This window comes from Cherax quadricarinatus, chromosome 21 (genome assembly GCF_038502225.1).
Source record: "Cherax quadricarinatus isolate ZL_2023a chromosome 21, ASM3850222v1, whole genome shotgun sequence".
NCBI classification, from domain to species: domain Eukaryota; kingdom Metazoa; phylum Arthropoda; class Malacostraca; order Decapoda; family Parastacidae; genus Cherax; species Cherax quadricarinatus.
The window spans coordinates 41,163,027-41,178,011 of record NC_091312.1 but is presented as its reverse complement, the minus strand read 5'-3'; the positions used below and the strand labels follow the sequence as shown (position 1 = coordinate 41,178,011).

At 42.6% G+C, this 14,985-nt stretch overlaps 1 protein-coding gene across 5 annotated transcripts in view; it reads right to left on the bottom strand.

Moving 5' to 3' along the window:
- Positions 1-14,985, bottom strand: part of Fer1 (48 related 1) — a 69,575-nt gene that overhangs the window by 12,304 nt on the left and 42,286 nt on the right. For all 5 annotated transcript variants that reach the window (XM_070087408.1, XM_070087406.1, XM_070087407.1 and 2 more), the window contains exons 4-6: positions 12,054-12,116; positions 9,862-10,023; positions 2,750-2,888 (exon numbers count right to left, since the gene is read on the bottom strand). In XM_070087408.1, the coding sequence (XP_069943509.1) occupies positions 2,750-2,888; positions 9,862-10,023; positions 12,054-12,116 (364 nt within the window). The remainder of the gene's footprint in view (positions 1-2,749; positions 2,889-9,861; positions 10,024-12,053; positions 12,117-14,985) is intronic.

The window sequence follows — 14,985 nt, the reverse complement described above, 5'->3', positions numbered from 1 at the left end:
AGCCAGTAGATAGGTCTAACATAGTACTCACTATCGATAATGAGGTATGCCACGAAACATCTAAGGTGGCAAATTGCTTTAATTCCTACTACACATCTGTTGCATCAACACTAGTAAGTAAACTACCAGCTGCATCAAATACCTTTAACACAGACTCTGATAAGTTTCAAACATACTATACCAATAAAGGGGTAACCCCAAACAGTTGTCAACTAGTAAGTGTATCTCATGACTTTATTCAAAAAGAACTAAGCAGGTTAAACCCAACTAAGAGCACAGGCCCTGATAACATCCCGTCTAAGTTCCTAAAAGATGGTGCTTCTGAACTGTCAATCCCTATTGCTCACATAATAAATCTATCAATCACCACTAATACAGTACCAGAGGGGTTCAAGGAGGCCAGAGTCACTCCTATCTTCAAGAAAAATAGTAGGTCTGATGTAAGCAACTATAGGCCTGTTAGTATACTCAGTATAATATCTAAAATTCTAGAGAGGGCGGTGTATTCTCAAGTAGTTAAGTACCTTAATGACAACAACATTCTCCATAGCTATCAATCGGGCTTTAGAAGATCCTACTCAACCGACACCTCCCTTATTAATCTGATGGATTACCTGAGAACTGAAATGTCAAAGGGGAACCTCATAGGCATGGTAACCTTAGACCTGCAAAAGGCCTTCGATACTGTCAACCACAATATATTATGTAATAAACTTCAAGCTATTGGTATAGGTTCTGTAGACTGGTTTAAGTCCTACCTTAGCAACAGGAGACAAATAGTCAAAATCAACAAAACAGAATCAGAACCCCTGCCGATAACATGTGGAGTTCCCCAAGGTAGTATTCTGGGTCCCTTATTATTCTTATGTTATGTCAATGATATGCCTATCAGTGTCAAGTGCAAACTCCTACTGTATGCAGATGACAGTGCTCTGTTAGTGTCAGGTAAAGACCCACAAGATATTGCTAATGTTTTATCACTGGAACTGGAGTCCTGCAGCAAATGGTTAGTAGACAACAAACTATCATTACACCTAGGGAAAACTGAAGCCATTCTCTTTGGCACGAAACATAAACTGAGAAGGGTAAATAATTTTAATGTTCAATGTAATGGGGAGCCCATCACTTTGGTTTCATCAGTAAAATATTTGGGAATCCCCTTTGACCCATGCATGTCAGGAGAATTGATAGGGAACAGTGTAGTAAAGAAAGCGAATGCCAAACTGAAGTTCCTGTATAGACAAGCACAGTGTCTACCTACTGAGGCTCGCAGGACCCTATGTCTAGCCCTTATACAATGCCATATGGATTACGCTTGCTCTTCTTGGTACTCTGCCTTGACAAAAAAACTGAAAGATAGACTGCAAACCACCCAGAACAAAATCGTAAGATTCATCCTGGGGCTGGGACCAAGAGAACATGTAGGCCAGGATGAATTACAGCAGTTGGATATGCTAAATGTTGAAGACAGAGTAAAACAACTGAAGCTAAATCATGTTTATAAAATTGCTCACAAACAATGTCCAGAATATCTTGCTGTCAGTTTTGTCAAGGTTGGGAACCAAAGCAATCATAGTACTAGGGGGAGAGAGCACAACTTTGTAGTACCCACAGTCAGTGGCCAGGCTTCAAACACCTTTTATTGTACAGCAATAAAGGAATGGAACAGACTACCCGCACATGTCAAAGCCAGTCATAGCGTGAACCAGTTCAAGAAGAGTGCCAAAAGGTGTCTGATGAATGTAGCTACAGAAAGGGAGGGGAATGATTTTCTATTTTTTAGCTAACATACGTGTAAATTTTACCTTATTCCTTGTAATGACCCTCGTATTGTAGATAGTCTTAATGACCTTGGTGTAGCAGATAGTCTTTTTAGTATGATAATAAGATGTTATCTTCATTGTAGAATAATAAGAAAATATTATAACCTTTATACTATAATAATAAGGTAAAAGGACCCCAATGGAAATAAGTCACTCTGTCTGACTTTTTTGGGTTATCCTAGGTTCCCTACACATATGCTGCTATGTATGATAATTCTATGTAACTGTATTTGTGTTTACCTGAATAAACTTACTTACTTACTTACTTACTTACTTATTCTCGTTGGTATTTTCAAAACCCATACCTCACACCCTTACAACAGTGTTGGTACCACTTTACTTTGGTACATTCCCCTTTTTGCCTCCAGGGATAAAATTCTTTGTCTCTACAGATGTCTCAATACACTACCCACATTTTTTCCTTTCATCAGTTCTATGGTTCACCTCATCTCTAGTAGAACCGTCTGCCGAAGCTCACTCACAAATATCTAAACAAGTGATTACTAGTTCACAATAAACCCGAGGGTAAGAGGGGGGGGAAGAGAACGAAGTTGCTCTAAGCCTTTCGCGTAGTACATACTTCTTCAGGAGCAATTCAAGGAAAGGATTTGAAAAATCTGTGTGGTTCGTGGACAGCGTCTAGAGGTAATAATACCTTTCAAATGAGTCAACAATGCTCTGGACAGTTAAGACGAGAGACCAAAAGACTTCTGCTTTTCTATCCTTACCTTAATTTTCTAAATAATTGTTAATACTCTTAAATCATGATAGAAGTAAATCGTCCTTCTCGGCAGATAACCTCATTATGGACTCCAGTGTCTTCTCCTACCTTACCTTAGCATATACTTCCATGTACATGTGTGTCTTCTATTTCTCTCTAGACCTCTCGTGCCCTTGAGACCTCTCGTTCTCTCTCTCTCACTTACTTCTGGAGCTGCGTACAATGACCTTCCTGTTGGCGTCGTTGTGGTTGGGTGGGTGGAGGTGAGGGTCAGGCGCACGGTCGCTCGCCACCAGCTCCGCCAGGAAACTGATGTAACCGATCGCCAGACGCAGAGTGTCCACCTGAGGAATGTGTGGGAGTTAAGTACAGGTGGTGATGGATGTTGGTAGTTTATCTTTTCAGGAAATTGGACAAATAACTCCTGACACAAGTCAGGATTGAAACGAAATCTGCGCACATCAAAAATAGCATGAATGTGTGCGTCAAAGATAGGAGGAGGAGACATCTGCGAATTAGAGTGTGGTTAGATGACTTTTGCATATCAAGAACGTGAGGAGATATCGACAACTCAGAGAGCGTGAAGATACCTGTCCATCAAAGAGCGTGAAGACATCTTCACGCTCAATGATGGAGAATAAAGACATTTGTGCATCAGGGAACGTGAAGACATCTTTGCATCAGAAAGCGTGAAGACACCGGCTCCAGACCTGGCCTACTGAATGATATAATTACTCAGGAAGTTAGTGCTAACAGTACAGTACATTGGAGGCACAACCTGGATGATCAGAAACTGATTCGAGGAACTTATCAAGTTTCCGCCTGAAAACAGCTAAGTTTTTGTTAAGTAATTCCTCTTATACTCGATGGAATGACAAGTAAAAACTTAGATCCTTTACACTTATTAATCAGTCTCTTATTCGTTGCATTACCAGCATTTTATTGGGGCTATTTTGTACCATTTCTGGAGCTTCCTGCTCTCATAAGGAGTAATTTCAGTGTGTAAGTATAAATTACAATGTATCATTCTCGCAAGTGTTCCACGGAGTATAGATTAAGACATTTTACACGCTCCCAATGATTTAGGTGCCTGAATGATCTAATACTACCAACGAAAGTTATCTGTACATTCTCCATTTCAATAATTTCGTCTGAAGTGTTCACTAATATTCCAGTCCAGAGATCGTAAATGCCTTGAAGAGTATCATCGTCTTGCTATCTTATGTTTCGAAGACGATGGTTATCCAGCCTCTCGTTTTCTATCCAGTTTGCATCTGCCCTTTCGCAAAATTAGAATATTATATTTAAAAATGCGTGACATAGACTAGTTAACAGGATATGTAAATGTAGTCCCTCTCAGTTTAGATTAACTGCTGGAACACTGACAATAACATTAGTTATTGTGAGGGAAAAGCTCAATATAGGAGTATGGAAATTATGAATGTATGGTGATGTATGGCACGTGGAGTGTCTAGCTCCCGCTATCCCCAACCCCCATCTTTTCACCCGGTGGGAGGTGATGTGTGACTCTCCAACCAGTGGAGAAATCACTTGACTAGCTGCTTCAATCAAACCTGTAAGTATGCGTTTCACTCTTGTAATATTTTATTTCTTTATTTGTCTTAAGAATTTCACTCTTATTTAAGGCTGTGCACTTGTGTTAATTCCTGCCTTGCTGTAAATTTAACGTCATTTTTTTTAATCCTCACCATTTCTTTTAAAGGTTGTACGCCTATCGTGTGAGTGATTTAGCGAGCAGGTTGTAACTACTTAATCTCTGTTTATAGCCTTGAACTATCAACGTGGGTCATCTGACACGAGTGAGGTGAAGAAAAGGACAGCAGGGATCTGGCAAAGATCTATTGAGCCAACCGCACATACCTACGATCCAACCGCCCCCTTATCACTTGTAACTGGTCACCCTAGCCAGCTACACACCCAGTGTAACTACGCCAGTGTTCCTGGTGCCTGGGCGAGCTATTCACGTCTTCCAAACTGGGATGATAAACGTGGTGATTGGAAACAGATTCACCTAACTGTGGAAATCGTCTTTGGAATCACGAACACCTCTGAACCCCCCATCCCCTCAAGGAAGGTTCCTTGATGCTGGGCTCTTGATCTAGAGAATTGGATCTGTTCGCCAGTTCCCTGAATTAAACCTGAATACCTTCCACATCCCCCCCCCCTCAGGCGCTGTATAATCGGATTTAGCGCTTCCCCCTTGATAATAATAATAATAATAACAATAATAATGTGACCTCCCCTTTCATCTTCAACAACGGCTTCAGTTTGTACAACGCGCTGTGTCAACATCGACACGCCCTTATACATTTACATTTGCACAAATTAGCTTTCAATTCCATTATCATTTTTATATTTCATTTTTCTTTCAAATAGGATTAATTCTCATGTTTAATTGTTTTACACTTTTCGTAGGAATTCTTATAATAGTGTTTATCTTTGTAAGTTTTTGTTATTTTTTCTCTTACTTTTCCTACGGAGGAGCCTTGTTATTACTTACCTAAGATCTTACAGGGTTGAGTAAGCCTTCAGTTATGAAGAACACAAAGGCACAATACCGTGACTGGAACAATACACAAATAACCTGCACATAGGAGAGAGGAGCTTACGACGACGTTTCTGTCCGACTTGGACCATTTACACCAACACAAAAGAGTGAGTCAGTATAGTATATTGCTCCCTGCCTCCCACACTCCCTCCCTCACTCCGTGTATATATAGACGAGGAGGACAGGTTAACCTGTCCTCTGCATCTATAAATATTATTAGTTCCTTGATTTAAAATTTTAATACCTTTCTTCCTAAGTAAATTACAAGTGCTGAGTTGATCATCAACATCTCTCACGAAGAGTCGGTATACAAATAAGAGATTCCTTAACACAAGAACAGTTGAAGCGGAGCTAGTGCAGAGAAAAGGGAAACTCAGTGGTGGGAGGCAAGTGCTTCAAGATTAAACCATACCCCCGGCCGGGGGTATGGTTTATTTGCAATCGTGTCATTACGATTTCTTAAGTCATGCTTCAAGATTATTTGTGAAGATTATTTGTGAAGTCTGTCAACTCCAGGAAAGTCATTGACTCCAGGAAAGTCATTGAGTGCACCTTTATGAATACCTTAATCCCTAAAATTGGAATTGAAGTGCGAGCATACTGTTAGTTCATACCCAGAAATATACACCTCTCCGTGTATATACGACCTTGTCTGGCTTGATCAAAGGATGATGCTACTGAGTTGCTGTAAGGAATCAGAGAAATACTGGCAGAGGTTACGTGATATTTTTTTTAACAAGGAGAACATTTGATGTAGGAAAATGACAGGTCACTATATTTCTTATTATTGTTGTGAAAGGCGCTGTATGATTTCCAACAGGAAAGTTCCAACTGGAACTTGCATATTTATAAGATCTGAAAACACTACTCTACTGTTGAACTGACAGAATACAGCCAATAAATACATGATTTGGTGGTGGAAGAGGAGCTAGCAATAGATAATGACATTCCAGTTGTTACCGCCTGGGAACACCAAATGCTGTTGGCATAAACAAAAAAAAAATGATTTTGCACAGTACACAAGCTTAAAAACATTAGATCGAAAAGCGGGATATAAATAATGCTGAGGAAGAAATGATCTTCGGAGTCAGTGCTGGATTCCTGAGTTTTGGAGAGAAAAATATTAGGATAATTAGGTAAAGAAGACTACGTGTTATTCTACCCAGAAGATAAGTAAGAAACATGTGCAACACTTACGTATCTTTATTCCTAAACGTTTCGCCTACACAGTAGGCATCTTCAGTCGAATACAGAAGTGGCAGCAGAAGAAGAATAGATGTAAAGACGATGTAATGAGTTCATCGGTCTCGAAGACGTGGTTTTGAAACGACCAACGACCAACTTAAGTCATACATACACTAACAAAGAAATATTTGCAACAGTGTGAACTTATTTCTCACATTAGTAGCAGAAAGAGAACTTTAAAAATTCAATGGGAAGAAAGGAATTTTACAAAGTTCTGGAGAGGTGCATGAGCAGTTTACAGAAGGCATGAACTGAGAAAGAGAGAAACTAATGGAATCTTGGAGAACTGTAGAAGACTTAGGAGAAGAGAATAGCCCCATGTTAACCTCCATGTCTTTCACCAAAAGAGCAGAAAGAACAGATTGCTTAGGTTGTGCGGAATCTGAAACTGGAGGTTCAAAGGAAAACCCTTCAAAATCATTGTGTACTGAAGGCAAGAGAAGTCAGAAAGTCATGCAGAGGATAAGATCTGCGAAGTTGTTCCCTGGCGTGGCAGTACGACACGCCCTACTCTTTTTCCTTCAGTAGGCGAATTTCACATCCCTTAAGGAATACGGGATATGACTGAAACAGACAGGATGAGCCCCAGCACAGTTCGAAAACACAGAGTTGTCATAGTTGCTTTTTGCTGATGACAGTGGTTTTGGGAGATTCTGAAGGGAAGATGCAGAGGTTGGTAGACGAATTTGAATAAGTATGTAAAAGAAGGAAGTTAAAAGTGAACATAGGAAAGAGCAAGGGGATGAGGATAAAAAAAAAAATAGGTAATTAAAGATTAGATATCAGATTAGAGGGAGGGAGTATGGAGGAAGTGTATGTATTCAGATATTTGGAAGTGGACTTGTCAGCAGATGGGTCTACGAAAGGCGAGGTGAATCATAGGATTGATGAGGGAAAAAGGTGAGTGGTGCACTGAGGAGTCAGTGGAGACAAAGAACGTTATTAGTGGAAGCAAAGAGGGGGAATGTATGAGAGTATAGTGGTACCAACGCTGTTATATGGGTATGAAGCATGGGTGGTGAATGTTGCAACAAAGAGAAGGCTGGAGGCAGTAGAGATGTCGTGTCTGAGGGCAATGTGTGATGTGAATATAATGCAGAGAATCCGTAGCCTGGAGATTAGAAGGAGGTGCAGGGTTTCTAAAAGTATTATCCAGAGGGCTGAGGAGGGCTTGCTGAGATGGTTCGGACATTTAAAGAGGTTGGAACAAATTAGAATGACTTGGAGAGTGTGTAAATCTGTAGTGGAAGGAAGGAAGGGGTAGAGGTCGTCCTAGGAAAGGGTGAAGGGAGGGGATAAAGAAGGTTTTGTGTGCGAGGGGCTTAGACTTCCAGCAAGCAACACGACTCACGAAATCGTAATGACACGATTGCAAACAAACCATACCACGGGCGGGGATAGAACCCGCGATCAGAGAGTCTCAAAACCCAAGACCGTCGCGTTAGCCACTGGACCAGCTAGCCACAATAAGATTCGTCCAACTAGGTATATTTCTACACCATAGGAAGGTTAGCATAGGCGCCACTGTGACCACAAATGCAAGTTTTTACAGACGAATCTCCAGCTAGCGTGGCCGTGACGAACTCTAGCTCAAGTCCAACTATATCTAGTTGGATGAATCTTATTATGACTAGCTGGTCCAGTGGCTAACGCGACGTGCCTGCTTCACCTCACCTCACTACAGTATATAAGCCACGTCTACGGCCCTATGCTGTACATTCTACAAGATGGACTGAACACATCGACTCCAGGCTGAGGGACTGATTAGCTCATACTCCTCCTCTCCTTACGCCTTCCTCTTTGTATTGGACTGATGAAGCCACTGTGTGGCGAAACGTTTCCTGAATAAAGATTCCCATATGCTGCATAAGTGTCTCAATCTTCAATAACGATTTTCTTCAGCTCTCCATTCCCCGTCCACTATCCCTCGTGTTCAACATGGTAAGGCTTGCCAGTTTGCGAAAATAAAAAGCCCCTAGGACTAAAAGTACCCATCATATCGCTAAATGGCAGATACAGGATCAAAATGGTTCTCCAACCCACCATTGTTGCGTGTTGCCCACCTGCAGGTCGTACCTCCAGTGACCTGCTCGGTTTCCAGGCAAGGGGAAACAAGGGCACACCACGCAAGACCAAAGCACAGGTTTGGATTGAGTTTGATGTCAAGACCATCCGGTGGGAGCAAGAAGCATCCAGTAGGCCACTGGCAGCAGAGACCGTAATACCCCCACAGGGTAAGTAAAGGACCTGCCATAAGGTAGTGTGGCTTCTACAATAGTTATTTAACCATAAACAAACTTTCCAAGATGCGTATCAAGTTGCTTCTGATATCATACCATTGAGATGCTAAACCGCAACAAACGAGTTCTCATTATATTGATGATGCACGAATAAGTCGCACATTGGACCATTCACAAGTCACACTGTGACCTGTGAATGGTCCCAGTCGGACCGAAATGTCGTCATAAGCTTGTTTCTCCAGTGTGCGGATTATTTGTGTATTGTTCCAGTCATGATATTGTGCCTTTTTGTTCTCAATGTTGTTGGTACCGGAATGACACACTGCTCAGCCAACACCACAAGACATTCCAAATGATCGTACAGCAGAATTTGCCCTTGTTATGAAATCGTAATGACTCGATTGCAAACAAACCATACCACGGGTGGTAGCTGGTCCAGTGGCTAACGCGACGGTCTGGAGTTTTGTGACTCTCTGATCGCGGGTTTTAACCCCACCCATGGTATGGTTTGGCCCTTCTTATCTTTGAATCTCGGCGCGCGAATAGCTTAAATACGGGCTCATTTCTGCGCAAATTTTCACAGAAAAAAACAGCACAGACTACAGTTGCATTAGTATAGCAAGCGCAGACTACAAGAATCGTGATATAAATAATACAGGAATATAGTTAACACAAAGGCACAATATCCTGACTGGAAGAATAAACAAATAACCTGCACATAGGAGAAAGGAGCTTACGACGACGTTTCGGTCAGACTTGGACTTTGTAAATGGTCCAAGTCGGACCGAAACGCCGTCATAAACTCCTCTCTCCTATGTGCGGGTTATTTGTGTATAGGAATACAGTGTTAATGAAACATATCTTTCAATAACATATCCATTTTGTATGAGGCTTAATATTTACGTACCCGGTTTTGCTACAATAGTAATTTGCAATACTGATAAGCAATAAGCTTTGTTACATATTGCGATAATGCCATTTTTTTTTAAATATGTGGTTCTGCAAATGCCATATATCCTCTCCTAGAAATAGATATATACTTACATTTCTTTTCTTCCAATACCTGCCTAGTTAAAGAACAATAAAATGGTGCCACTGAAAAATCAAGTATAATAAAGAATATGTGATGAATGTTAGTACTTCCTGGTGCTATCTTTGCTCCTCTGTCCTTTGGTCCTTGTCACGGACCTGTAACGCGAGGTGTGTCATGCTGTTACAGGGATGCTGAATGTGACACAAATCCTTCCCTGCCGCTCTACGCACCTTGGACAGACGTTTTTCGTATGGGAGTGTGGGGATGTGCGCACGCAGGCCCTCAAATGCGTCGTTGATACTCTGCATGCGCTTCCTCTCGCGCATGTTGGCCGCCTGGCGCTGCTGCATCTGCGCCATTAGACATCGTCGCTTCTTCTTCCTGCGCAACACCTGCAGCCGAGAGAGATCCTCATTACACATGACACATGCTCTCAGTGCCCACCAGAGAAGGTACTGAGGATCATGTAACTCACAGTGTTATGAAGACGACGAGTGGAACAGTGAGGGCCAGGAGCTCCTGACCTGGTGGATGCCGAACTTGTCCCATAAATAACACGACGATTTTTCTATTTTTACGGAATTTATCTGATTTCCTTATGCATGTTATCTTGGATTAGGTTATCTTAAAGCGAAATTACATACACACAAACAAATATTTGATTCTTACTGAACGGAAGGAAAAATAAAAAAAAAATCGATTAATAGTTGAGAATGATTGAACACAGCCAAAGTTGTGACATAGTAGACTGGAATAAACACTGGCACTGTGGCAGAGTCTGCGTCTGGCATCTCCTGGCATCCCCTGACATCCCCCAGGTCACTCGTACTCCCTACCCCCCAATACCACCTAGTCGTATCATTCATCTTTGCATTTAAAATAAATTACTGACTATGAATGCAGGGTATTTAAGCTGCGACATGACATAGAAAAATGAGGTGAATGTTTGAAACTGAACCTTATTGGTATAACTGAAACCTACAAATTTCTCTCTTCTTTCACAAGAACAACCATAAATAATGATGGTATTAATGTTGATAAAATTACGGACAATAATGATAAAGCATGGGAGCCTAACAGGCGAAGAAGAAAAGAATAAAGCCGGACAAAAAATTGTATAAATAATGTGACATCGACGCCTTAATGAGATAAAAAATGAGACAGTTGTGAAACATCTGGGAATCCTTACTGAAGAAACGTTTCGCCAGCCAGTGACTTCTTGTATTGGACTGAAAAGGTCACTGGCTGGGGAAACGTTTCCTCAATAAAGATTCCCAAATATTGGACAGATGTCTCATTCTTCATCTTGTGGGTTTTCAAAACCATTAACATCACGTCTTAACGAGACAGACTCAGCTACATAAACATAGCCAATGTTCACCCAGAGACACTAATAAAAAGAAATAATTGGAAAGCAGAGACAACTGAGATATAACATCACAAATGAACTAAAGGGATACTAGCGAAGAATGGATAAATAAAGGGATGGACAACAGAATAAAGGAAGGGCGTGCACGAACATAGATCCTGAGAATTTAGCCATGAAGAGAAGACAGGAGGGAACTGACAGCAACATGCATTATGAGACAGCCAGACATACCCACAGTAAGCAACACTTACATGCCTCCCGAGAGATGACAAACATAGATCAGCACATGACATGGCATACAGGGGCTCAGGAGCTATGGCACGACCTCCATAGCCACCAATAGTTGAGTACAGTTTTAAGTTAGACAGCAGTAAGCAAGCAAGCAGCAAACAAAAGCAAAAGACAGACAGGCATACCCTACTACAGGCAAAAGTAATCAGTGAGAGAGGAAGCCAGGTACTGGATACCATGAGCGTACCTCTGCTGGCTATATTGAAGAAAAGATATGTTGAGGAGCAAGCTTTCATCGGTACAGCTTTCCGAACTGGGACGTCGCTCTAGGCAGGGCGAAAAGTTGTCCCGGTAAAAGCTTGCTCTGTAACTTGTTTCCTCACAAGCAAAGTACGGTCATTAGACACGGACTCCCAGACAAAGTTTACACGCGGTGTGTGGGTATCGAACTGGCGGATGAGGGAGAGGTCATGACAGAGAGCAGCAGCAACACAAGCAGCAGTAGCACCACAAGCAGCAGCAGCACAAGCAGCAGTAGCACAAGCAGCAGTAGCACCACAAGCAGCAGCAGCACCACCACAAGCAGCAGCAGCAGCACATGCAGCAGCACCACCACCACTAGCAGCAGCACCACAAGCATCAGCAGCACATGCAGCGGCAGCAGCACAAGCAGCAGCAGCAGTAGCACAATCAGCAGCAGCAGCAGCACAAGCAGCAGCAGCACAAACAGCAGCAGCAGCAGCAGCAGCAGAAGCAGCAGCAGCACATGCAACAGCAGCAGCAGCACAAACAGCAGCAGGAACAGCACAAGCAGCAGCTCACCGTGTTCTCCTGGTCGTTGTGTGAGGGAGACGACCCGCCACTGTCACCATCAAACATCAGGTACTTCAAACAGAAACAGAAAATTAAGCGAGAGCATCAGGGATTAGGGTCAAACATCAGGGATCAGGGTCACGCGTCAGAGATCAAGGAAAAACGGCAGGGATCAGAGATTTAGAGGGATGGAAGAAGGGGTGAACGTCAGAGATCAGATAAGAACGTCAGGGACGAGGTGAAAACTTCATGGAACATTTGAGACCGTCAGGGATCATATGAGAACTACAGGGGTTAGGTAAGAACGGCAGGGATCAGGTGAGAACTACAGGGATTAGGTAAGAATGTCAGGGATCAGGTGAGAACTTCAGGGATTAGGTGAGAACGTCAATAATCAGGTGAGAACTTCGGGGATTAGGTAAGAATGTCAGGGATCAGGTGAGAACTTCAGGGATTAGGTAAGAACTTCAGTACAAACATTACACCTGGAGCAATATCTACAATAGTATGTGTGTGTGTGTGTGTGTGTGTGTGTGTGTGTGTGTGTGTGTGTGTGTGTGTGTGTGTGTGTGTACTCACCTAGTTGTGGATGCAGGGGTCGATTCCTAGCTCCTGTCCCCGCCGCTTCACTGGTCGCTACTAGGTCACTCTCCCTGAACCGGGAGCTTTATCATACCTCTGCTTAAAGCTATGTATGGATCCTGCCTCCACTACATCGCTTCCCAAACTATTCCACTTCCTGACTACTCTGTGGCTGAAGAAATACTTCCTAACATCCCTGTGATTCATCTGTGTCTTCATCTTCCAACTGTGTCCCCTTGTTGCTGTGTCCCATTCCTCTCAGTATTTTGTATGTCGTTATCATGTCCCCTCTATCTCTCATGTCCTCCAGTGTCGTCAGGTCGATTTCCCTTAACCACTTCTCGTAGGACATACCTCTTAGCTCTGGGACTAGTCTTGTTGCAAACCTTTGCACTTTCTCTAGTTTCTTTACGTGCTTGGCTAGGTGTGGGTTCCAGACTGGTGCCGCATACTCCAATATGGGCCTAAGGTACACGGTGTACAGGGTCCTGAACGATTCCTTATTAAGATGTCGGAATGCTGTTCTGAGGTTTGCTAGGCGCCCAAATGCAGCAGCAGTTATTTGGTTGATGTGCGCTTCAGAAGATGTGCCTGGTGTTATACTCACCCCAAGTTCTTTTTTCTTGAGTGAGGTTTGTAGTCTCTGGCCCCCCTGGACTGTACTCCGTCTGCGGTCTTCTTTGCCCTTCCCCAATGTTCATGACTTTGCACTTGGTGGAGTTGAACTTCAGGAACCAATTGCTGGACCAGGTCTGCAGCCTGTCCAGATCCCTTTGTAGTTCTGCATGGTCTTCGATCGAATGAATTCTTCTCATCAACTTCACGTCATCTGCAAACAGGGACACTTCGAGTCTGTTGCTTCAGTCATGTCGTTCACAAATACCAGAAACAGCACTGGTCCTAGGACTGACCCCTGTGGGACCCCGCTGGTCACAGGTGCCCACTCTGACACCTCACCACGTACCATGACTCGCTGCTGTCTTCCTGACAAGTATTCCCTGATCCATTGTAGTGCCTTCCCTGTTATCCCTGCTTGGTCCTCCAGTTTTTGCACTAATCTCTTGTGTGGAACTGTGTCAAACGCCTTCTTACAGTCCAAGAAAATGCAATCCACCCACCCCTCTCTCTCTCCTGTCTTACTGCTGTCACCATGTCATAGAACTCCAGTAGGTTTGTGACACAGGATTTCCCGTCCCTGAAACCATGTTCTCTGCTGTTGATGAGATCATTCCTTTCTAGGTGTTCCACCACTCTTCTCCTGATAATCTTCTCCATGACTTTGCATACTATACATGTCAGTGACACTGGTCTGTAGTTTAGTGCTTCATGTCTGTCTCCTTTTTTAAAGATTGGGACTTCATTTGCTGTCTTCCATGCCTCAGGCAATCTCCCTGTTTCGATAGATGCATTAAATATTGTTCTTAAGGGTACACATAGCGTCTCTGCTCCTTCTCGCAGGACCCATGGAGAGATGTTATCCGGCCCCATTGCCTTTGTAAACAACTTATATAAGACCTTAGTGCAATTACAATTGAGAGTCTTGTGCCTTTTTTATATCATTAGATTAAACTCAGTTGTACTATAGCTCATTCTAGCTCAGTACATAGTCAATACCAAATTCATTATATTAGACCATAGTGTAATTACTAGTGAGAGTCTGGTGCTATTTTTAATTTGTATTTTTATATTATTAGATTAAACTGGCACTGGACAAGCACCTAAAGTCAGTTCCGGATCAGCCGGGCTGTGGCTCGTATGTTGGTTTGCGTGCAGCCAGCAGCAACAGCCTGGTTGATCAGGCTCTGATCCACCAGGAGGCCTGGTCTCAGACCGGGCCGCGGGGGCGTTGACCCCCGGAACTCTCTCCAGGTAAACTCCAGGTAAACTCAGTTGTACTATAGCTCATTCTAGCTCAATACATAGACTATACAAAAGTCATTACATTAGACCTTAGTGCAATTACTAGTGAGAGTCTTGTGCTATTTTTAAATTGTATTTTTATATTATTATTTTATACCTAGTTGTACTTTAGCTCATTCCAGCACAACACATAGACAACACCAACTTCATTATGTGTATTAGTGACTATACTCTACATGACCAAAATACTCTAGCTATACACTTGTCCAAACTCCCCACCACTACAGATATCAGTACTAAAACTCAACCCACAACTCAGGATATAAATAACCATAATTTAAACCTAGAAGATGATTGATCATGTTGACCCTGATCTAAACCTACATAATCTGACACACAATCAAAACCTATTGGAAAGTAACTGCCTTTACTACACAGCATCACAAGCCAGCACTATCCTAAACAATGCTAAAAGTCTATCAGTACTTAACTACAACAT